Genomic DNA, 26,002 nt, shown 5'->3' on the forward strand with positions numbered 1-26,002 from the left:
CACAAATAAAGTTGCTGGTCGCACTCGGGGAACCCGTGTTTACATCAAAGGTCATCTGCTGGCTCCTTTTGTCTGCGCCCAGGTAAGGAGCCGTCTATCGTAGCTTAGCCTAATACTTTACATGGTATCACATGGGCTGTAACTCAATAAATTCAGCATGTCGCAGATCCGCAAATCATGTCTGCTCCCGGGTCTCGACCAGAATCACAGGTCTCGACTTCTGACGGGTGAAACAGAAGCCGATTCCAGCGCCTGAACAATAACTTTACAGTAAAGAATTTGCTTGTGTGTTCAGTTCCAGTTAGAATCAGATCTAAAACATCCCTGAAGTCGAAACGTTCCTCCCGTGTCTCATGTGCCTGCTGTGTAATTTCCAGCTCTGAAGGGAGCCAACGAGACGAGCAGCTTCGCCCCGGCCAAACCATGTGGCCGCTCATGCCACTACCAGAAGCATCAACAGGCGATCCTGCCAAGCCGCTTCCCCAGTCAGGCTCAGATGGCTGCAGATGAAACAGTCGCATACGCCGACACGCTCCCCGACGGTGCCGCGCGACCAGGGTCTTGAGCGTTCAGGACCTGTGCTCCTCTGCTCTTTAAAGCGGCACATTTGAGCCCGAGAGAAAACAGGAGGACTTTTCCATGACGGCAGCAGAAACTGAATGTGCTAACCTGAGACGTCTTGGGTTTCACACAAGCTAAGTCGTCCGCAACAACGTTAGCCTGAAGCTAACGTGAGCTCAAATGTTGCTGCTTTACCCGACTTGTATGAATTATTGACTCCCGCAAAGACCGAGCTCACGATTTCGACGCCCGTCAGCGCCAACTGGTGTCGTAATTTACAAAGTGACGGAACAAATCTGGTTCAGCACCGCAGGTGAGACCCGTTCGCAGACACCGGCGGTAAAAAAGAGATGTGTCTGAGCAGGTAAAGCTTTAAACATTTCCATCTGCACCAACGCAGCACAAAGATAGGGAGCGTGCCTGTTAGTGTGTGTATGCGTGCGTGTGTGTGTGAGCGTGCATTCAAGTGACAAAGAGACTCAAGGTCTTTATTTTCCATGGTAAACCACAACCTTGCCTCACTGTATAAACAAGCAAAGATACATGCGCAACAACTTTATGTATTTACACATGCACGCGCGGGCATGCGCGTGCACACGTTGCAACATTGCTCTTCTCACTGAGCCTCAAATAACTTTTCGGCCCAGCCTTTAGCCGCGTCATAAGTAGACGAGCAGAAAATGTGCTCGTCAGGACAATACAACATGCTTATTGCACCTTTTAGAAACCCACCACCGGTGCCATTTATTCATTATTTTGAATGGAAATGACAGGATTCTGTTAGTTTGGGCGGTGCTGCCCGTGGCAGAGACCCAGAAGAGCAGAGAAATGGACCAGAAATCATGCTGAAAAAGGGCAAAACTGAATAAAGGTTCCAGCAGACGGACAGTCAGGCAGCAGCGGGATCGTCCCGACAATGAACCCGCTGTCTAAATCTGCCTCAGTCCGGAGGGGGCGCGGCCAAGGACGCCGTAAAAGCATCGCCCGGGGCGTCGCGCTGCCTCTTTTCCCGTCCGATTCCAGCGAAAGGAAGAAAAATTCAGCAACAAACTCTGCAAGTTTGGCGACAACAAAGCAAAGGCTTCACATTCATCCTCAGCTGGATGCAGCCGGAGGCCGGCGATGGTCCCTGCTGCCCCTCTTTACCCTGCAACCCCCCCACAACCCCCACCACCGGCCAGCGAAAGCAGAGAAAGAGGATTTGTATTTCTTGAGTGCGGCGGTGAAACGGTTAATGATGTTCATAAGGTGCCAGAGTCAGTTTGAGCTGAAGCTGTGGTTTGATCTTTTTTTTTGTTTTCTTGCTTTACCAGGTGCACAGCGCTGTAACCGCTTCTCAATGTTTACAGCTTCCTCCCTTCCGCTACTGCGCTTGTTTTTTGGTTTTTTCTCTAACCCTCCTCTCTTTTCTCCGGCCTCTCCGGACGTCTCAGACTCTCCTGCACGGCTCCTCTCCTCCTTCTCCATCTTTTCTTTCCCTACGTGTAATCGAGACAATCTGATAAATCAGACGATGTGTTTCTTTTGTTCTCAGCTTCCTGCCCGCCCACCTCCTTCCTTTCATCTGTCCTCACCGTGCATACAGTGTTTCCCACATACACGCTCTGTAGTATGTGCAACACCCACACGGTCGCGCACACCCACCGACTACAGTGCAGCGCACATCACCGCTGCTCCACTTTAGGGTTTTTTTTGTTTAGATCGCAGTATCTCACACATCGCAACTACCGTCACACACACACACACACACACACCTCCTCGAACTTCCTGAAACCAAACGCCGAGCTGTGAAGGCACATTTCCGCTTTTCCTCCTCTTTCCACTCTGAGGGCACTTCTCTTTTCCTCAAGGTCGCACCGACCTTCACCATCCCGGTGGGAAAAGAGCGCTCCGCGTCTTTTTTCCCGACAGAAACAAAGCTGGGAACCAAGGAGGCCAAGCTCATTTTGAGGAAACCTGTTGAAGTGGGAATTCCTCTCCTTACTGAGAAACGACACTCACGCACATGATGCCAGCAAATGACGCCATGCAAGGTCATCTCAACGCCGCCGGCGTGAGCCCCTCAAACCGCCTCTCGACCCACTTGTGAGGGAGCAACGAGGCCTCGTCTGGGCCGGAGGACGGGTCGGCCCGCTCACTGCGGTCCCCTTCCCCAGGAGCCTAAGCAGGGCACCAGCAGACGTAACTTCCCTCTTCTTGAATCGGACGTTGTGGGACCCTTAACGGGAAGAAGCGATAACGGGAAGAGCGCTAACCCTCCTGCCGATGGCCGGCCAGGTCAGGAAGGAGACGAAGAGGAGACAGACAATATGGCACCTGGGGTCATGAGGGGACGCACACGTCGACGGCACGAGCCGTCTCATCACATTTCAAGTTGTTTTGAAGCAAAACCAAGAGGAGTCTGAGGCAACGGCACTCACGTCAGTGCAGCGTCGCTCTTTATCTGATCATCTGATCCGTCCTGTTGCTTGTATATTACTTCCTTCCCTCGGCTGATGAGTATCAAACGGAGTTACTCTGTGTGTTGTGAAGGCACCGGCTGGGCTGGGCGGGGAGGTTTCATTCTTCTCAGTATTCAGAATAATATTCTAACATGCCACAGTTCAAGGTCGTCCACATTAAAGGGGCGATAAGGGCCGACTGAGGTTTGTGGCGTGAGCTGACGTCTTTATTGGGAATGCTCTTTATCGCCTCAGATCTGGTAAATACGACCGTTTTGAAGTAAAATGCTGCCACAGATGTGACAGCTCCTGGAACCTCTTCGTCACACTTGTTTACCAATAGAGTTCAACTTTTCACCTCATGTGAGGCAAAGTGTGACCTCATCAGTGCTCAGTACCTTTCACACAGTCCTGTGCGAAAGGATTTGTCACCGACTCTTTAATGCTCATTGTGTTTGAATGGAATTGTTCAGCCGATCTGTAGATTTACAGTAAATGCTAATTTATGAGAATTCCCAGCAAAATATCTGACAGCACATATGATTTGGTGGCCTGCTGATGGAAAGTCCGACCCTGCGCCTGTGTGTTTATCACCACATGCGGTGTGTGTGAACCTCCACTAATCTAGAGAGTGGCTGCTGCGTGACACTGTTCACCATCGCGGATTATTGACAGTAATGAGGAGGAAATGAAAGAAGACTTCAATTCCCATAGGTCATGTGATTGCTCAAAAAAAAACCTGACAGAAACCCGCAGCATGCAGTCGCCTCACTATGGCTTTTTTCACATCAAAACCACTACAAACCGGGGCAGGAATGTGTCCGTCTCACCTACGCCTGACAGGAAGATCGCTCTTTAAACAACTGCCTGCAATTAACGTTTCCACAGCACAGCTAACCTCATTCAGACACGTTCGGGTGACGTGGGAGATTGTAGCTTCGACGCTTACGGGAGCCCTGACATCCAGATTGTTTGTGGAATTACCTCTCTACATAGGCACAGAAATCCTCCCGTTTGTCTTTGAAATGCTGCACAACAGGAAGTGCAGAGCTCAGTTTTGTCTTTAAATAGTTGAGAACTGTGTGTGGAAGAGACAATACTGTCACTCATTAACTGCAAGCCGAAACACCAATCTGGGAGGCCTGCAGTCAGTAAACAAACAACATGGGAGAAACTGTGCGGTTTCACCCGACAGGGCTGTGACTCACCTGGGTGCAGCACCCATACACACACACCCACCCACACACACACACACACACACGCTCACGCAGGATGCTGGTGGAGACCACACAGACAAACACGAGCCTAAACAATGACATCCTTCTCAACACATCAGCATTTCTGTGTCTCGCTGACGAGACGCTCCTTTAACTTTTTTTTTCTTTTTGGACTGAGATTCTTTATAACAGGAAAGAGATTTCTTTAACAGATGAATTGAATCTAAAACTCCAAGGAGTCGATAAAAAAATTAAAAAAAGAAACCTTTGACATCTCTGACCTCTGGCTTCCTCTTAGAGGTGGTCAGTGTGGGGAGGGGGATTATGGGAAATGCAGTCCTGAACCAGAGAGGTCACAACTAGCAACAGGGTGATTTTCCCCTTCTATCAGGAATAACCGGCCCTTTCTTCAACACCCCCATCACTCCTCTGTGTCGGAAAGAAAAAAGTGAATGAATAATTAGAGATATAAACACCTCGGGGGCACCGCTAGATTTCTTTTTCTCCTGATATTCTTTGAAACGTTTCGGCCTCTTGAAACAGTTTTTCTGAGCGGGCTCTCTTTAGGTGCCCCAGAGGCCGCGACTTCAAAGACGAGGAGGCGTTGAGGAGACTCTTACGGTCATTTGTATTTTAATGCCCCCCTCTTCGTGCCCTCCTTCTTCAATGCTCTCTTTACCTCTGAAGCACTTCCCCTTAAATCTCCTTATGCTCAATTTGTCTTTGTCTTCATCTATTTTTGATATCTTTCACGCATTTCCTCTTCCTCTTTGAGTTGTCTCATGTGTTCTTCACAATGCCATTTTCTAACCTTTTTCTTTGCCCGACTTCAATGTAATAAACGTTTTTGCCCTCCATAAATCGCTGAATAAATAAAGACGTCGATTTATTTGCACTGAAATAATATTAATGGGGTGAATCTCCTCCTCACCAGCTGTTGTACAGCCAGCAAAACTAGCACTTTTACTCAAATAAAGAAAACAACGCACGTTTGTCCTTGCAGAAAATGTTTTTTAGAGGTTTTTTTGAAAGAAAATGAAAAGAGGATTTTTGCACGTTTGCTTCGAGCAGCAGAGAAAAACATTTTAAAACCAAACTCAGGTCACCCACAACCAAGAATTTGCTCTAAAATTCATCACAGCATTGCCGAGGTTCTAAAAAACTCTATGTAGACCACATTTATGCAAAACTGTAAGTGATATATGCATCCTTTACAACATAAACCCCTTACTTTTGCCTTTTAATCAAGCAGCTTTTCTTTCAGGCCTCTCTCAATGGGAGTTTGGACGGCCTTATCGGAGCCAGTCAGAGCTGTTGAGGCCCCAGCGCTTCGCGTCCCGGCCCCCGGGTCGACATAAAAGGGGGTTGCAGGGAGAGATTAGAGAGGCCTCGGCCTGTGTTGCTGCCTTTTGTTTACCGAGGGACTGGGGGCCGGCTGAACAACCCCCCTGTCAACACCGCAATACAATGGGAAACAAGGAAGTGGCAAGATCCTCGAAGCTCGCTCGCACACACGCTATTAGCCTTTATCTTATGCAGTCTACTTTGTAGAATTTAAAAGTTACAAGTAAGGAAAGGGGGGGGGGGAATTGAACAAAGTCAAAGTAGCTAAGAAATGTTTATAGGAAGCTTCTTAATTCTAGTCTATGAAATGAAGGTAAGGAAATTCCCCCAGCACAGAGCGAGCTGTCAAAGATGATCTGCTGAAAATCCCTGTGACTAAGTTAACACACCGTACTTACTGCAAACATCTCTCCCCCCCCCCCCTCCCCGACAAATTCAAGGCTCGTACAGTAAACCCCGGCAGGCTCCCCATCCCGGCACAGCGAGCGGGAAGGTTTCCGGGGCGCCGCGTCGTCTTCTGGAGCCTGTTGACGTCTTTGTGTGACCACAGCTTCCACATCAGAGGGAGTTTCACAGCCTCTCTGATGGTGAATAACGCTTCACACCACCAAATATCATCCTGAACTGCCTCGCAGAACTCAGGCAAAGTCTGGCAGAAGGTCTGAGGGGTTTCTGTCGCCTCCGTCGGACCTGAGACGATTCCCACACCCGAGCCGACGTCCATCACCGGGAGACTTCCAGGTGGTCTAAACCATTTTCCCTGTTAGTCTCCTGCTGTTTTCATGGGAGTTCTGCACGCTCTAACATCGCACAGAGCAGATAAAAACCAGACTTTGCTTTTGGGCCGCGGTAGCCACGGCGACGGTGACAATCGGCCAGTTGTGTAGCTTCCACCAAAAAGCATCACGCCAGCACAATCACACCGATCTCCAGGTTCAAACCCACAAACCTTTCAGGCTCTGTTCGCCATCTCTCCTCTGCTTTTTCTCCCTTAGTTCCCCAGTTTCCTCATTTTCTCTCCACTTTCCACAAAAAGGCCCTGGAAGGCTGTAATCACCGGGCTGCAGCTGCTGCAAACACGGCGACGGCTCAACTACCGATCAACAAAGCTAAATGTGTATTTACGGGGCCACACAGCGGCGATCCCCGGCATGGCCGCGATTCAGCGAGTCACCCGAAATGCCACCCTGGATCGCTGACAAACCAGCCCCGGCCGCCTCCGTGTTGCCGCTGCGGTCGACATCATCGCGCGGATCAAAGAGACGCGGATTAAAGGGAGCCAGATGAGATGGCGAAAGGAAGGGGAAGGACCTCCCCGTCGGCTGGAGGTCAACTCCCCGACCCGCTTAAAGACTCGCAATCCTCAAAGCCCGGCAGGCTGGGGGAGTTTGGTTTCGTCTCAATCCCAAATCTCCCCCGTTTGGCTGCTTCCTCCGAAATAGCCGATATCTGGATCCACGCAACAACAGAGAAATATTGTAATAGCAGAATTAGCGCTGAACTTTAGTCCTCAAAGGAGGGAAAATGTTGACATTTACACCAGAACAGTAAAAATTGAAGTTCATCCCCCACGTTCAGATAATCAGCTTTGCTTTCTGCCGAATACCAACAATGAAACCTTTTAAAATCTGAAAGCAGTGCTGAACTCTTCGATTTGGCCTTGTGTTTGGAGAGATAAACCCACGCAACATGTTCCCAGCGGAGCTGAGGACACGGACATGTTTCGCAATCATTCTCCGACCACGTTCTCACAGCGAGTTTGACGGCTTCATGTGATTTACAGGAACTCGCCGAGACGGCGACGCTCCCGGATTAGGAAGATTAAGATGACAATGAGAAGTAATTCACTATTGTGCACGACGTGTTTCCAGAAAATCATAGAACGGGCCCAACATTTTCCTTATTCACCAGCAATCATGAAACAACAAAAAGAAATAACGCTTCTGGACGTTTTGGCCTCTGATGCGATTGGTCACATCTGTGACGCTTCCGACACTCAGCTGAGTCATGTGACACAATCCAGCGCTTTAAACGTGCGCAGGTATCAGCCTTGTCCCTGGTGGACATGGTAGCTGCTAATATCGCCTAGAATTCAACCAGCCGGTTGATTTCCTGGTAACCCAGAGACACTTGCAGCACACCAACACTGGGAAAACATCAGACAGTGGCCATTCCTCCCCTTTCTTCTAGTCATCTATCGGCTTTAAAGTTTCGGGTAGAACCGTCGGGCTAATTAGAAGGGAAGTTGTCAACAAGTGAGCATTGTTTGGAGTCCCCCAGACACATCGGGAGAGACAGAGGGCGTTCTCTATCCCACCGAGGCTGATGCACCCCCCAGCTGCCCCAACCCCACCCTCAGTGAAAACGGTGGCCTCCGCGGCTGGCGAGGCGGCTTGTCGCCGAGCCGCACAGGCCGCTGTGCTCGCTCTCCTCATTTGCACAACACGTGTCAAGCAACACGAGCGTGTCCTCAACGGCTTTGTATGAAGGAGAACGTGACTTCCTGCCAGCAGGCGTTAGCGTCTTTTTGACTGACATAGCCTGATATGCTGCCCACTTCACCTTTTTAGCGCCAACAGATGTGCTCGAAATGAAAAAAAAAGTGAAGTTTAAGAAGAAAAAAATGATTTAAAAAGAATCAGATGCTTGGATTCATGTTCGCTGAGCCTTTAACTGTCAAGGATTTCCAGTGCCGACCGTTTGCGTCTTGAACGGGACATTAAAAAGAACGCAGCGCTAACGACACTTCACGATTCTATTAGCAAATCCCAAATCCCAGCCACGAAGATGTTGCGATGCAGAAAGAGTCGACCATAACCCGCATTAGTTCAGCCTTGTGAGAGGGAACTTGGGGGCGTTAATTCAGGCAACGGGATTAAGCAACACGTGAAAAATGAATTCGGCATAAGTGCTTGAGTCCGGTGTAATTAGCCGGCCTGTCGGTGGGTTTTATGGGTGACTGGGAGGAATGTTTGGGTTGTCTAAAGATTAACACTTAGCAAAAAAATGGAAAACATCTCAAAGACAACAAACAATACGCCAACTGCAGCAGACAGATTTTAAAAAGTTTCCCTCGTGAGGCGACACAGAACTAACAACATTAGCAATACCGTTCACAAGTGATCAAAGCCCCAAACTGGAACTCGTGTACAGTTTGAGACCGATTCGCCGCCATGTCACTCTCACAGTGGCCCTTTTGAAAATAAATTTACACTTTATTAAATTACACCCAGAGTCCACAACTACAGTGAAAACTCCCCTAACAGCCATAAGAGTCTGTAGCGAAGGACGAATTAACTGCAAAAAGATTTGGTTTCCCACAAATCAGAAACCATGAAATCTGAATCTGAGGGCCTGAGTTTGACAGAAATGGAGCATTTTACACAATAAAATCAGGCCCGCCGCCGTAAACGTGCAAATATGAAAGGGCTGTTGCAAAATTTGGTCAGAAAAGTCTCCTCCCGCGTTTACTTTCGCCTCCTCCAGAGGGACGGAACCGCTCACTCCACGTTTGGAGCTGACGTGAGACACTTAAGCACGAGTGCGCACGAGCAGCCACAAGGAGACAAACGGTGACTGGCACACGCCGGCAGCGTGAGCGTTGGGGGATCGGGGTACTTACGGAGGGAGAGACCGAGCCGTTGGGGAGGTAGGGGTCGGGCAGCATGAGGAAGGGGTAACCCGGATACGTCGGCGTCTTGTACATGCCTCCATCTTGGTGCTTCGACACTGAGGTCAACATAAGAAAAAACAGCAGGTGGTGAATTTCAAACAGCTGCTTCGGTGTTTTAATAAAGCCTCAAGACGACGTTCATTCGGATTTGATTTTATTTGTACTCCCCCGGTGCTGATGAAATAATTTAATGGGGGGTGAGAGAACAAAAGCCTGTGAATGAACTGTGCGGATGAAGCCGCTCAGGTGTCGGAGTGACTGCAGGTTATATCCTCGAACGAGCGCCGACCACAACACTTCAGACCCGAGCGTGACGACCATCAGGCAGCCGGAGAGGCGTGAACTCCTGTAGCCTATGTGCTAATTGGTCGATGTGGGGGCCCCGCAGGTCGGCCAGAAGTTTGAGATTAAAGCCAACCGAAGAGGACGGAGACAGAATCAATAAAATAATCCCGAAAAGATTTCTTTTGTTTCTGGAACAGAGGTGGAATTAAAGCTCAAACAGTGTCGGCAAGGAAGGAAACACAATCTGGTCATTTGAATCTTACTGATCGCACTTTTTTAGGCCTCACATCTGGATTTAAAAACACACCTCTGCCCTCTAACTTTTTAGTAAAGGAAAGTGAAATCGCTCTTGTCTTTTTACACGTGGCCACCCCCCCCCCCCCCCAAAAAAAAAACCTGTGCATCTTAAGAGTTTAATTAACCTGTGAAGTATCCCAGTTGGAAATAAATAAATAAATTGAAAAGTTGTGCTGAGATGAAAACACTAAAAGATCAGCAACTTTTTTGCATCATGCAACGTCATTGTTTCTAAGTGTATAATAACACGTGTTTTTGTCATTAAAATTGTTTTACAGATCACAAAGCAAAAAATGTGTGTGCGTGTATGTATGTGTGTGTGTGTCGGGGTGTGTGTGTGTTTCTTACCACCGTCGAGATGCTCCCGGTGTTTCTCCGCGAAGCCCCTCTGCTCGCCCTGCTGTGCGCGTCTGATCGCCTGCGGGGGGGTCGACAGCAAAACACCGGTGAGTCACTCCGGAAAAGTTCCAGAGAGAAGGAATCAATCGTGTGAGAGGAGCGCGTGCGTTTAAAGCAATCTCAGGAGCCTGTTTTCACGATTCGCCATCAGTGCGTACTTCTACATTCCACTGCGCCTTTTGCGCCCATCGAGCCGCGTGGAAACTACCAAAAGCAGCCTGGACGCGCGCTCTGTGCCACCTACCGCCGCGTTGGGGCTCTGATTTGTTTCCGACTCGTTCACCAGGGAGGACTTGAGGTCGGCCAGGTCCCTCTCGGTCAGCGCGTTCTCCTGGATCTTCTCCTCCTGCTCCCCTTCGTCTTTGAAGGCGATCATCTCATCATTCGCTCCCAGGTCGTCCCCGCCGCCGCTGCTCAGCTGAGGCATGTCTGCTCGCCCCCACTTTGCGATGCGTGACACTTTTTCAGGAAAAAACAAATAGACTAACAAGAAGAAGAAGAGGAGGGGGGAAAAAAACTTTACGTGTCACCAAAAACGGAGGAAAGAGCCAGTGTGCGGCTTTTGTCAGATCTCCTCGGCGCGGCGCAGAAACTCCCGGTACATGAAGAAGAAAAAGGGGGGGGAAGTTGAGATGTGGCTGTTTGGTTGGTAGAGAACTAATGTTTCCCTACAACTGCAAACAGCTCATTTGAGCCAAAGACGAGGCGAGGAGTCGCGACATCAAAGGGCGCGGATGATTGTCAGTTCCAATGACTTGTTGGGGGGGTGTACCGCGATTGTTTCTGCGGAGAGCCTCTTAAAGAGACATCACCTCCCTCAGCTCGGCTCTACGGGCGTTATTCATGACTTCCAGGGGCGGGTTCACACCGTCCGCGGCCCCCGGGCTGCAAGAGCGGAGAAGCGGCGCTGCAGGCTGCTGCTGCTGCTCCTGGTCTCAGGAAATCCAAATATCTGATTGTGCAACAGTGTTTACACTGAAGATAAATGGTGATAAACAGGTGATGACACCAGAGATAATTAGACAGTTAATATAAGAAGAAAAATCATTGGGTCAAGATTCAAGCTGTGTATGTAAATAACTATTTACAAGACAAACAATAATGAGGAAAATAAAAACAGGATTAATAAAAGATTGCAAAAAAATGTGTTCAGCTTTTTTATTTATTTCTAATTTGGAAATCCTTTTTTTTGCAGCCGATTTCAGTGCCGGCTCAGTTAAAATGTAATTACCAAATTACCCCTGGAGACAACTGTGATCCGGCAGTTTGGTTCATTCGCTAACGTTGCCAGTCGGCCTTTAAAGAAAATCTAATCAACCCCAAACGAGAAGGCAGGACTATCACAGCCCATCCAGGCAGTTTCCCTTGTTCATCAAGAGCCGATACCTGACTCTTCCTCACGTGAACTCACCTCCACGAGGACATTTGTTCTCTGTTCATGCTTACGTAACCTTAATATTGTGTTCTTATAAACAGCTCTAACATTTCAAATCTACATAAACACGAGGACTGATAAAAGATTAGTGTGTGCTGCATGCGTCCGTTTATGGTCAAACTGTGCAAAACTGTAACTTTTCTAACCCTGACAAATGAACATTGATATTAGCATAGCTGATGATGACTACGTGCTCCTGGATTAACAATACATAAGCATTTTGTGGTGTTTAAAGTACCCAAGATGCTGCTGTTGTGCTGTGTCGGGCGGTGATTTTGGAACAAAACTGCTTCTGAATGTAGAACAGTCTGAAGGCAACATCAGAACATCAATAACAGAGACGCAGCATGGTTTTGGCGGGTCTTTACACACCCCAGATTTTGTATCAGCCTCCCCAAAAGAAAGCCAAAAAAAAGTGTTAGATTTTGCAGCTATTTGAGTGTAGGAGGAGAAGAAGAAGAAGAAAAAATCTAGTTCAGAAATGTAGACTCTAAGTTCTGATTATTTATCTCCCCTAAATCCCGATGCCGATGCATTTTTAATGCCGCTACAGTAGCGCTGCTGCTCTTCAGAGTTTCTAATTGAGAAATATTTATACACTCCCATGCTGTGACTTAATTCGTGACTTAATCTGAGCTGGTCGCCTTGAATGAAAATGACGATCCACAGCTGGGAAACGGAATTAAATTCAAACAAAAATGGGCCCGGCATTTGCATAAAGCTGCATATTTATACAATATCGTGGATGCATATTAATAAAAAGATTAAAATGAGCAGTATTAATGCATGCAAATCTAAATTATAAATGAGTTGTTTAAACTCCTTGTTTATTCGTCTTGATTAAATATAGACAGCTGTTTTTCCGGAGAGTCGGCGCCGCGGCTACCACTGCTGGGCCTCGCCGGCTCGTCGCGCTCTCACGCAGTCTCTGGTAAATACGAGAACCCTGTTCTTATTTATTTATTTGTTTATTTTGAATGTTCCCACTGCCCATTCTCCTGACTTGATAATGAGCATCTTTTGTTTTACTCTCTGCGATTGTCTTATCCTGAGAGTTGACGTCGTCCCTGAGCAGGAAATGTCATATACAGTAACGCTGATGTAGCTATGCTACATTTTTCACCTGCACTCCCACTGTGATAAATTTAAAGCTCTTCAAACTAATATGGACCGACTGACCTTCCAGTCATTTTGAAGAAATTTTACATTTCTGACAAAAGAGAATAAAAATAAGATAAACCTAAATACTTTACTGATGATGTGGGCCTGTTTAGGGCTCTGTGGGGGATTTTTTGTGAATCTCAAATATCAAATTAGTCAGCAGTGGTGCGAGTATGCTTCAAACTGAGGACTCAATATCTCCACCTACTGGCCTGGAGAGTTAGTGCAGGTGAAGGACGTCCATGCTGGGTGGACCATCAGCGTCATTCTGATGTTCTAATGAACGTTCAGGATGGTATCTGTGCTAAAGGGCTACACTGAAGTCTAGAACTGAAACAAGATTAAAAGGTAAAGGAATTTCTAGTAATAAAAATCCCTGGAAATTTTGGTGGAAATGCGGCTTTTGAAGAAGTTTAGATCTACAAATATTAAAGTGTGACGCTCCTGGTGCTGAGGATATGGAGCAATCCTGCTCTGCAAGCCCAAAAGACTGAATGAATTCTGTGCAAAAACAAACACTTATCAGCTATTTTGTTAATGTCAAGCACTTCTGCACAACAACACAATGGTTATAATGAGTCACCGGCGGAGGAAACGTTTCTTTAACGGTTGTTTTTATTCTTTGCGGATGAATCATGGTGGGTTAAAAAAAGATTATATGCAACAACATCAGGCACATTAAAGCTGCAGAGTAATTAAATCATGTCCTTTCATTGAGGTTAAACCACATCCAAGCACACATCTCCTAACACGAACCACTTGTGCGCTTTTTTTATTGGTCGTTTTCCTGCAATCAGGACCGTGTTCTTCCAGGCGGCAGTAATGTGGAACCTCTGTGGATCATTTTAACAGTCGGAGTTGGTATCTGTGTTTCTGCTACCAAAGCAAACAAGGGCAGTGAAAGAAACTCAATAATCAAAGCGGATGGCGACAAATTTGAGTTTAAATCGGCCCGGGGAGGAAAATATTTCTGACTGGACGATGTTGGAATCGCTTCAGAGCACAAGTGGAAGAGGGTGAAGCAAAGTTGAACGGCAACAATAAAGCCACAGAACGTCTGAGGACGAGTATTAATGAAGTTTCCTTCAGTTAGCAAACCGCCTTTAAAGAGACGCTGGGAACATTCCTGGGCTTCGCTTACAAACACCACTCTGAGGCTGATCTATGCAGCTCCAATCATTCATTTAATCTAATCTCATTTAATCATCATTTAATGATCCTGTAGCTGGATTATTGTTGTCTAAACTGGCTCATTTGTCCTGGTGAGGTATCATAGGTAAAGCTCCGCCCACTAGACGCTCACTAACCAGAGCTTTACCAACAGGGACAGCGTCGTGGGGGGGGGAGTCCACATGACAACACTCCATCAAATTCCTGACCTCTGACCCTGCTGACCCCTCACTATCAATCTACATCTTTGTGATAACGAACCACAGCTGATTATTTGCACGTACGATGTTAAACCAGGTCCTGCTCAAGGTTTCCTCCTGTTAAAAAGGGAGTTTTTCATCCCACCGTTGATTGTTCGCTGTGTTGGGAACACGTGCACGTATACGCTGGTTGGGTTCTATCCGACTGATATGGACTTCCAAACTCATGACAGCGGGTCAGTCTGAACTTCTGACGACCCTTCCCCATCCGCCTGACTGGAACCTAAAAAACATTCTCCTCCCATCTTCTACAAAAAAAAGTGGAATTCTCGTGCAAAATAATTAACTTTCTCCTTGCTGAGTGTTTTTCTGACTGGGATGTTTGTCTCTTTTGATTTGGTAGCAGGCAGTTCCTTTACCTCTTCGTTAGCTCCTTATCAAACATTTATGAGCTGATATCACAGATCTGCTCCGGGGCCTTGGGTGGGTTTTTTTTGGAGGGGGGTCTGGAATCAACAAACATCCACAAGCTTTGAAAACACTCCACTGGTCTTCAGTCACAAACAACTTTTTGGATTTATCAGTGCAGAGAAACTCCAAAAGAGTCCATAGAAAAGTTTTTTGAGGATATTTGCTTCTTGTTTTAGCTAATCCTCGGTTCACAAACTTCTTACACGAAGGTGTTGTGAAAAAATAAAAAACAACTTATCGAAGAGTGAGTGGAAATAACAGCAGAAGAGTGCACCACCGTGTCACCACAGGTTCACACATACACGGTTTGTCTGAGTGCGTCACAGAGCCGATGGGGTGAGGCGAGGAAACGGCGGCGTAGCTACACGAATGGGGTTTGAAGGCAGGTCTGGTGGTTGGGAGATTATTTTTAAAACGTAGACAGGCGGCTGATAACGTGCAAATATGTGTATAGCACAAAGGAAGAAAAAAAACTTCTCAACAATTGGGTTGCAGTGAGACACCGTACATCAATAAAGGAATTAAATTGAATTATTTCCTGTGACGCTAGAGGTCCGTGTGTCTCTGTTCTGAAGATTCTTCTTACATGCTAATGTGTAATTCTAAATGACTTTTTCATGACATTTTCTATTTGCACCAAGGTTTTTGCTAGTACTGGTGGTTAGTGGTGTGCATAATTTGTTAACTGTGCAAAGATTTTAACTCAGTATGGATTTTTCTTAATTGAGATGTAATTTTTGACAGATCCCACATTTAAACATGCAGAATAAACTGTCGTGGAAGCTCTATTTTGGCAGAATCTGTGGTTATTAGTTTCAGTTTGTCATGTTTTAACAAAAAGTTGACAGTATATCTGAGTGAGACAAAATGCTCATAGATCATTAAAAATAAAAAGGAAAAAAACTAAACGCAACCTCAGAAAAGTGAATGTGAGATGCCAACATCTTTCCCTCGTATCAGTTTTCTTCTAATAAATTCAAAAGAATGACAATGAGGAGGAGCAGCAGACCTTGGCCTTTGGTCCTCGGGTTACTGTGCCCTCCACACACACTTTCTCACAGTGTCTCTCACACACACATGCACGCATGCACGCACACACATACGCACGCACACACACACACACACACACACACTGCTTGTTGGCAGCATGGGGAGAGACGTGCTGTAATCTGGGAGGCAGGGAACAAAGGGCCTCGTTAATGCAGAGACTGGCGGGGCCTTTGAAGTGGAGCCAAGTCATTCACTCCTCACACACGTACACGCACAAACACAGACACACACAGACACACAGATACACACACACACACACACACAAAACACATTTGCGAATGAGGGAAAAAAAGAGCTAAAGAGTGTCATCTCCCTGAACTATTTAAGGCTTTGTGCATTTCTGTAGATTCAGATCGCAGCGCGAACCTCAAAACTGGAGCAGTTTGGTTCGGAGGAAGCCAAACACGCGCGACGATTCCTCTGACATCAAATTCCACAACTTAACTTGACCTGTGGTTGTAAGATCTAAAAGCATGAGAGCATAGAGCCACACCAGGTGCCCTTTAACCCACCGCCCGCAACATCCTGTTTCTAAGGGACACAGGCAAAAAAGAATCTTATAAACTATTCATGACGTACTGTGTCTGCTGTCAGGTGAGAAGGGTCATTCAGACATGATCAGTCAATTAATTAAATAACTAGATTCAAGCTAATCCTACACTAGCGTAGCAGCAGTTGTGCTGGGGGGAAATATATAAATACAAACGCAAATGTCACTACATCTATGTACAATATTTCAGTACAGTTACAGCAGCATTTGAAAATAAAGTCCACTTTAATGGCTGCCATACTTTACTGTACACATACCGTAATAAAGAGAAGCCATAAGGCGCTAAATTACCCACAGACTGTTATATTCAGGTTGGCACAATAGTTCAAAGCGCACTAATAAAACATCCACTCGGAAACAGTGCGGATCATTAAAAATGCTCACATTATTCAGTTCCTTCTTAAGTGGTTTGTTTCATAATTGTTATTCGCGAGGATTTATGATTTAATATCCTCAAAGACGAGCCTGCGCGGTGCCTCTCTTCCTCTGTGCGTGTTAGTTAGCAAGAGTTTAGCTACACCGATGCACTGTTGTATTTTCAGCTCAATTGTAATATAATTTATATTATTAAGTATTCATCATGTTAAATGAGCAGCTATTCTGGATTCTAGCATGTCGTAATCCAGAAAGCTGCAGCTGGTTAATGTGGCCGTTTTGTTGCTGAACCGACATCATATTCAGAGGTTACCAAAGCCAGAAGAGACCATCGTTGTACCTACGATAGTTCAAAAGACTAAAATATTAACAATGATAGTTACAATAATTCACGAGCCAGCGGGTGCCAGAAGGAGCGTCCATGACAGCTGTGTGCGCAACAAACACGAATAACGTTTAAGAAAAAGATTAATCAAACATTCTGCTAACTCTCCTTGGGGTGTTTTTTTTTTTAAGGAGTGTCGAAAGAGATCAGAGCACTCTGAAACTAAGCCCCTATTTACTGTGATGGCAGGCCCATTAAATGCAGGCGTCCACAGTGGTCTCTTTCTAGTGGCGAGTGGGCGGCTCAGGGGCCCTGCAGTTGACAGTTAGCAGCCGATTTTGGGATCAGTTCTTTTTTCCACAGCAAAGGGGACTGATGTGGCCCGGAGAAGGATGTGGATTCACATGATGGATCATTGTTTTGGTTCGGTGGGGAGTGGGTGTGTGAGCCCGCGTGTGTGCACGTGTTTCTGTGCCATTTCGCGCAGTCAGGGATCGGGGAGTCCGTCCCTCTTAGCATCCATGTGTGTAGACATGTGCGCACCAAAGCTGCAAACATATGTACACTAGATATATGAACATGTATGTGACACACATGTACTTCTATGTTTCTGAGGACTTGCAGAGCCATGACATATTCTGCAGCCTGTCACCCTAACTTAAACCTTAACCTAACTCTAACCTTTTAAACTAAGTCTCAACCCTCGAACAGCCCTTTGAAGACATGAGGACCAGCTAAAATGCGTCCCTTACAAAAATGTCCTAACTTTGATAGAAGAATGCTATTGGTACACAATAGCATGTAAATGAACACACACGCACACACACCCACGTCACAACAGTGAAAGTGTGCATATTTACATGCTTTGAGTTAATGTTGGGCTCTTTGTTACTGCACAGACGCAACCAGACACATTTTTCCTTGCAGCCGACCGCAGGCTGGTTTGAAGAAAATATGATGCTGTGATATCAAACAGAACCAGGAGATCCAGCTCTGTTCTGGTTGTTTCTTCTGAGCTTTCAAAACAGGCCTATTCTTGCAAAAGCAGAGGATGTGTGCAGGAGACTGAGTCATCCACTTTTGCACAGTGAAACGGTTCTCAAATCAGGATAAAAAAGAATCTTTGAAGAATAAAGGGGAGCGAAGCTGCGATCCTCAAGGTCACTGTAGATGGAGAGTATTTCGCTCGCCAGACTTCACAAAGCAGCTTTATCTGAAAGCACCGGAGGAAATTAAAATCCTCATTTCCAACCGTTAAGGTTCAGGTTACTTTATTTATTCTTGTAGGTCAACTTTGTTTCTCTTTCCAAGGCCGTCATCAGTCACAAAGCAACACTAAAATTTCACTAAATAAAAATAAGAACAAAAAATCAGTGTAGCAGCTGGAACTGTTAGCAGCAGAAAGCCAGGAGGAAAAGCTTTCTGTTTTTTTTTATTAATGTTTTAATTAAGTTTTATAGTTTTACAATGCCATAATTTCTTTTTAAATTTTCTATCAATTCCGGGAGGAAAAAGTCCCATTTAAATGTCAAAATATCTATTTATTTATAGATTAAATTCAGATTTTGCTAATCATCTTAGCTTCACGTCATTTTCAAAGCTGTTTTCTTTCATCCTTGTTTGAATAAAATCATTTCCCCAGTTTTAAATACAATAACATTCGATCATCTCTGTCCTGAAACGTCACCAGTCCCACATAAAAGCGAATGTTGGCTCTGGACCCGGGTCTGATCCAACGTTGACCTCCTCTCCTCTGCTGCCTGCTAGGAGACTTAGACTGACCTCTTGAGGAGCCTAATGGAAGTAAATCTGGGGTGGGGCCCTCACAGGAGTCAGAGAAGGAGCCCAGCAGCCATCAGGCGTGAATAAAACCCTTGTTTGACTCTTCATAGACGCTCGCACGGGTTCTGCCGATCAAACATAAATGTTCTATCTGATGATACTCCGGCCGCTCCAGAGCAAAGCCGCACGCTGCCGTCAGATTTTCACCAGCCAGCACATTATTCATCCTTCGCTCCCATCTGGGTTTGATCGGCCGGGCTCCTCAGATCTTTCCTCCATTGCTCTTGAATGAAGGGAACATCTGACTGTGCAACTGGAGCGTGGCTGTATTACACACTCACACCGAAGTTTTACTCCAAAAAAAGAAGAAAAGAATAAATGCAGGAGGTCACGGAAGTCGTGGCTCCGGGACGCTGTTATTGGTTGAATACCCTTAATGAGTCAGCGCTGGAGGCCCAGTAAAAAAGCACCGTAGCGCTAAAGCTTAGCGTGGGGGTGGGGGGGTCAATGTCGGAGGCTGGAGCTGCCGGTGAAGGTGTGACATGAGGATCAAGGTGGAGAAGCAGCGAGCGAAGATGGAAGGTTTCCAAGATCTCCCGCCTGAGCCGCAGGACGCAGAAGAGAGCGAGCTCGTGGCGTTAGCTCGTGGCGCTAGCTAACGAACTGTAGGTTTGCAAAAAGGCTCCGTTCGGCGGGGTGCTGGGACAGGGGCGGGCTAATTACATTAATCCAAAACAAATAAATGCTTGGCAGCGCTTGAAAGGCTGCGGGAAGTGGCTGCATTTGAACTGACTTTTTAGTCTCCAAACCACAAGCTTTGATGGTTTTTTAACTGGGAACACAGACTGGGAGTCCAACTGGGGCTTTGCTGGTTCACGCTTCCTGCGTCTTCCACTTCTTACTTGATTGGAGATATAATTGGATGATTTGCCGATCATTGGGTAATGATTTGATCGGATCCGATTCTGGAGTTTCTCGTCGCGCTTCCTGCCACGATCCGACTGGAGACGGTAAATCTCGTGTCTGGCTGGCGGATTGTCCACGAACAGATTTTATTAATTTTTAAGATGAGTTGTGTTTTGATGAGCCAAAGTTGTTTGTCCCCTTTTCATTCGCCTTTTTTCTTTATCATAGCAGCATGTGAAACCTTTGTTCTTGACGTCTTTAAAATGCTAACGTGGTATATTTTTGGTACAGACACTTGCAACGCTAACATGCTAACAGTGCATGGTGACCCCCCCCCCCCCATGTACTGCAATTCAGCATGATGATCATGTTGCTACGCTGAAGCAGCCAGAGCGGCTAGCGCGCTCATGCTTAACCTGAGCGAGCAAGCACTCTACTTTGTGTCGCTGCGTTAACGACAAAGGACGCGGGCCAGGACTGACCCTGAGGGATCCCGTAGGCCGCGGCTGTGAAACAGATTTACGCCAGTGTGAGAAATAAATGCTAACGGAACAGTTCACACCGTATATCATCCATCACTCATGGAACAAACACCCTCCTCCCTGTCAAAGAGCACGCTCGAGGTCGCGGCCATGATGACTTACAGTGATCGAATGTGCCACACATTCCAGTTTGTTCTGGTTTCCCGACTGGGGGAAATTACAGGGGCAAATGCAACAGACGCCGCATTCGCACCATATGCTTGTTATAAACACACACAGCGGCATTATGGATGCTCTGGATTGGAGCGGCGCTAATCCGAACGTGATGTGGAGCTGTTGAAGGTTTGACGAATTTTTTTTTTAAAACAAAATTTTACGGACAGACAAATATAGTTGTGTGAGAAGAGCAACTGACAAGAGGGATTTACCTGTTTTTGTTAGAGTTGCTGTCTGTAAATACAAGTCATAATAAAATGCATATGTTCCACAAGGCTCTATAAGGAAGGGTTTTTCACTTTTGATGAGGAAATATGATTTTTTTTATTTAAAGAGATGATTCAAAAAGAAGTTCTCGTTATTTTTGCTCATTACAGTCAATAAGAATTAGCATCATGCTCATGCTAATGTGTTGGATATGACACACAGTATTTGTATAAATCGGATAAGTATATAATAACTTAGCCAATACAAATGAGACCAGAGATGTCTCGTTTCAACAAATGTGGTAGTTTCCATGGAGGGAATTTTTCACATTTCCCATATTTCCCGATGTCCCTGACTGCACTTTTGTAAATCACATCAAGGCACAATTTTATTTTAACATGGCTGAGAAAAACACAACTTTCCTAAACAACGATGGTGTGTGCCTCCATCCATTGTTTAGACTCTAAAGCGCACGTAGTAATTTTGAGAGACTCAATTTTCAGACGGATGCCCACCAACAGATTGTTTACTCTACAGAAATGTAAAAACCCTGTTGTAACACACAGTGAGCATTTTAGCCTTTAGCATTTAGCCCCACCTTCTATGCTAAGGGAGAAAATGTGTGAGCTGGAATAATGCTAACTGTTAGCTGTCGTTGATTTCATTGGTTCAGAGATGGTGTTTGAGATATGGATATCATCCATCCATCCATCCATCCATCCATCCATCCATCCATCCATCTTCACTCACACCAAAGGGCGGTTTAGAGTCACCACTCAAGCTAATGTTCGTGTTTTTGAACTAGGAGGAACCTGGAGAACCCGACAGGCACTGGGACAAACACAGGGAAACAAGCCCAGAAACCTCTGACTGTGCTAACAGGACAGCAGTGCACACAACTAAAACCTGACACCAAAATACAGAAGATAAACACAGAAAAACATGCTAAAATGCCCTATAGCCAGGCATCAGTTACACTGGCAATAATGCGTTTTCAGACCTAGCTCAATGTTCTAGCAGCGCTCAGATCAAAGAGCCTGACCTCATGTACCTCGTTTGTGCTTGTGTGTGGCTGGCTGTACGTTAGCGCTGAGGTGGGCCTGGCATTTAGCTTCAACCGACAGCAGAAGAAGAGCGTCTGATGTCTTCAGGCGTCTCTTGGGGTTCCTCACATCTACAGAAGCTGCTCTGTGACTCGCTGGGCACATCCATCGAGAGGGAGTTGCACAACCACGGAACAATCTGTGAACCCATCAACCGCCCCAGTGGAAGATGTCTTCTTACCAGCTGGGGACCACAAAGTGAAGCCCACTCACACACCCAAAAAATCAGAAAAACAAATAAATAAGAATGTAAAGAACCATTTAAGCGCCAGTCACACGGCTGATTAAGAACCCCTAAACTTTCTTGTGCTTTGCTCACGAACGTCACTTTAGTTTGATATTCTGGGGATAAATTCAGAACGTTTTCCTTTGATTCGGTCTGTGCCGCATCTACTGTGTTAAATTTTGCTTGATGATATGAGGATTTCTTCATTAATCCCCAAATACGTGACACTTTTTTTTAATACAAAGTGGAAGAAAGTTTCCACAGGCACCCGATCACATCTGATCCTGTGTCTGTTGTAAATCAGGCGCAGGCAGAACCTCATAAAGAACCAGAGCCCTACCTGCCAGCTAGCGAACATGCTAGTCATCAAAATCGATTAGTGCGGCGGCTCCCCGCGCGTATCCCGGGGCATTTTTTTTCTTACAGTATAGAATGCCGTGCTAAGATACCACACCATCCTTTGCCTCCTTTGAAGTCGGCGAGGCACCTGAGGGGAGAGAATGTGGAGAACGGGTTGATTACGGGGCCCTGGTATTCAGCGCACACGCACCGACGCTGTGAGTCGGAGGAGGCTCCACGTGGCAGTTTGGTAGTTGTGAAGCGCTGGGAGGGCCGTGGCGCTCCTCTGTGTGCCAAACTTATGCGGTTTCACATTGTGATCATCAGCAGCAGATGTGGTGCAGAATACCCCCCCCCCCAATGACTGAGTTTACTTGGACTGGTTTTCAGTTGTTTGAATGCCTGGTTCTGTTTGGGTTTAACCAAAGTGGCGCTGTGGGTCAGAGGGGTCAGAGGGGCGGGTTCACTAACGCAGTAACACGTTTAAGCCGGTGTTTGTTTCATTTTATGGATTTAATTAAAAAAAACCGTCAATACTGAGTTCAGGATCAAGGCCCCAAACGTTAGCGCATCTGACTCCGGAAGGTTCCCGGTTCAACTCGTGCCAGGGTCAAAGGTTCTGGGGTCGGTGGAAAGGCGAACGCCGCGCACAATTGCCGACATCTGTTACACGAAGAAATAGAAAAACGGCGCAAGTTTCTTTTTATAACGGAGATGTTTAATGTTTAATTTAATTTATTCTATTTTATTTCTTATTTTATTCTATTTTTATTATCTTTAATTGGTTTTTATGGTGTGTAATGGTGGTGGGTAATTTTGTACAGTGCTGTACGTTTCTTTGGGGAGATGCTAATTTCCGTAATGGACACCCCCTAAAGGGATCAATAAAGTACTCTGATTCTGATTGATTCTGATTTAGCATTAACAGATTAGCCTTTGTGTTGATTTCCGTGATGCAACACAAAGGCTAATCACAGAGCAGCTACAGAGGCGGAGGTTTCACCATTGTTTCCACAGAAGAGGAAGAAGAAGCTGCAGGTGGCTGCCTGAGCAACAGTGACTATCAGCTCATCTCTGCCAGGCAGATGCCAAGAACGCGGCTGTTAACCGACTCGAGCTACGAGTCGAGCTTCCTTGGACCCCAAGAGCCAGAGATAACCATCGCTGCATCTGCTGCAGGTACGGCGTGGAACACAGGCGCCCTGACCACAGCTGCCAGGCGACGTTTTCTCACACTCACGACCTCGCAGTCAAAGTTCAGACAGGAAGGACAGAGCTGTCGTTGTTCCAGTCACCTGACCCACATGAAGGGGAGCGAGCACGCGAGAGCGAGAGCGTCAGCGTCAGCGTCAGCATGGCGCTATTAAAGGGACGTTGGGGGGGGGGGGGGGGGGGGGGGGTGATGTAGATGATGAAGATGATGACGGTCCCACTGTGATTTAGGAGATCACAGAGCAACTACAACAGGGATAAACAAGCTCAAATAGGCCAAAGTCACAGATAAAGGCTTGTTTATACATTTTCAGACAAGCAAATGTTCTTTTTTTAAATTCTAAATGAGACATTTCTCCTCCTGTGGTGCTGTTGGAGAGCACCGTGCAGGAACAAGTTGCTCTTCTGTAATAGACAGACAGACTGACGGATCCTTGCAATCAGCAGGCCGGACGTTAGAGATTGTGTTGCAGTTTTTCCTGTGAAATGAGTTTGTTTGTTAAAAACAATGAAAGGACGGCGAGGTGGAATCATCTGCGAAGGTTTCCCCTCTGGTGGGTGGTTCCAGTCTGATTGGAAATGGAGCAGTCTGGACCCTGTTTGAACCAGCTAAGAACAGAAACATGATAAACTGCTTTATTTCCCTCGTATGTTCGAGATTATTACATCTGTTTGTGTTTTATTTTAAGGGCTTCGGCGATGCTCGGCCAGCTCGGAACACGTTTTTCTGTTGTCTCGGTGATGCGACTTGCGCTGTTGCTTGAATGCCAGCATTTACCTGTCTTTGAAGCTCTAAACCTTTGATGCTTTGATGGGGCGGAGCTACAGTAGGGATCACGTACAGTGTCCGTCATGGGAAGAGGACGAGCGAGGGACAAACACGGGTGGGATTAAATGTCACTTGTGATCCAAGAACAATAAAGATTCAAACCTCCTAAACAATTAAGTTTAATATGATTTTGTTTGGAATCAAGCTGTTAAATGATTTAATTGAATTGTTAATGTTCCCCAACGCTGCCATCTTTAATTTTAATTGTATTCATTAAACATGTTTTAATGATTTTGCCTTATACACAAGGCAAGAAAGATTTTGATCATTTGAAGAGCAGACATCCCACCCTGCTACAGCTTTTAAGCATTAAACTGGTCTCACCCCAACAGTTACTCATCCATATTTAATATTCAGTTTTAGAAAGTAAACTTCCATTATCAAGTCCTCCCAGCAGGTGAAATGATTATTCCTGGCTCTGGTTTTCTCTCTTAATTAATCTAATAAACTGAAATGTTAATCCCATTCCACAAAGATGTGAGCAAATGCTATTTCATATCTTTATTTGTTTTGCCCGAAGCTCTGAAATGCTGCAAAAAAATGAGTAAGAAAGGAAACTACACACATCTGGATATGTGAAAAAAAACATAGAAATGGTTTTACCTGTAATGAATCATTTTACTGTATTAAATTTAACAATTTTAAAAGATGAACAAGCAACTTTATTCTACTATCAAAATCCTTTATTTTATGCCTTTAGTTTAATTAAAAAACGTACTACATAAAACAATAAATTTGGCTCACAAATAAAAATACCATTTAATAAAATTTAAAAAAAAATGCATGAACAAGATTTAAACTTGCGCAAGCGCTTTTCGATTTTTTCAAAGTATTTTCTAATCAATTTTAGTGAAACTCATAATGTGAAATTAATGATTTTCTCTGGAAGTTTCGCCCGTTTTCCAAAGACTGATATCAACAGCGACACCTGCTGGCTGAATGAGAGACATTAAAAATAAACTTTTTAATTTTGTTTTAAACTTTATCTTTACTTTTTTTTTTTTGCCTTACATTAACCGCATATGCTAGTGTAGTGACAGGAAATAGCTGAACCTGCTCCAAATACAAAGAAAAGACAATAAAAACGACACTGAAGGAAGGAAGAGTCTTTAGGTTTTGGCACTGAGCCCTTAACTCGACCACACTGCTGTTTCTGTGAAATCCTGCACACAAAACATGATAATAATCGTAAAAAAACTGCTCTGCAAACACAAATCTCACTATCACATTAAACCCGCGAATAAAGCTTGTATAACTTATTTTTCTTTAGTGAAATTACACACGAAGAAACAAAAGTTCAATAAGTGAAGGACTTTTTTTTTTTTTTTTTAAATCACATTATTATGGTTATGTTTTTGAAATAATGCTGACAGAATTAGAACTCAAAGATCCATGGAATGAAATGAATATAGAATATTTTATTTCACCTTCAAGATTAATTTAGTTCAATTGAAATATGGTGGATAATCTTCTCATAATGACAGGAAGGGTTCACATGTACATTAATATGTAATTAATACTAGCTCATTAATTTCGGACGGCATTTATAACACAGAAAATATGTCACTTCTGACATGGCATTTTAATAAAACCAATTCGTTCAAAGAATAAGGCATATTAACCGTATTAAACGTGTCATTATACAAAACCCATAATATACACATAATTACTATGTACAATTATTACTTTAGTCTAAATAATAAAACATTGTTCTGTGATTTTCATCTTTCACAAATACGCAGTAAT

General features: G+C 45.3%; 1 protein-coding gene across 10 annotated transcripts in view; it reads right to left on the minus strand.

Annotated features, from left to right (window-relative positions):
* The window catches only part of tcf7 (transcription factor 7), a 36,869-nt gene extending 25,797 nt beyond the window's left edge, over positions 1-11,072 (minus strand). For 3 of the 10 annotated variants that reach the window (XM_057053898.1, XM_057053897.1, XM_057053896.1), the window contains exons 1-3: positions 10,462-11,070; positions 10,167-10,236; positions 9,186-9,292 (exon numbers count right to left, since the gene is read on the minus strand). In XM_057053898.1, the coding sequence (XP_056909878.1) occupies positions 9,186-9,292; positions 10,167-10,236; positions 10,462-10,644 (360 nt within the window). In that variant the 5' untranslated portion in view covers positions 10,645-11,070. Of the gene's footprint in view, positions 1-9,185; positions 9,293-10,166; positions 10,237-10,461 lie in introns of all 10 variants that reach the window. The other 7 variants (XM_057053905.1, XM_057053899.1, XM_057053901.1 and 4 more) reach the window with 4 other exon arrangements.
* Between the last annotated feature and the right edge of the window lie 14,930 nt (positions 11,073-26,002).

This window comes from Takifugu flavidus, chromosome 14 (assembly GCF_003711565.1).
Source record: "Takifugu flavidus isolate HTHZ2018 chromosome 14, ASM371156v2, whole genome shotgun sequence".
In the NCBI taxonomy this organism is placed as follows: Eukaryota; Metazoa; Chordata; class Actinopteri; order Tetraodontiformes; family Tetraodontidae; genus Takifugu; species Takifugu flavidus.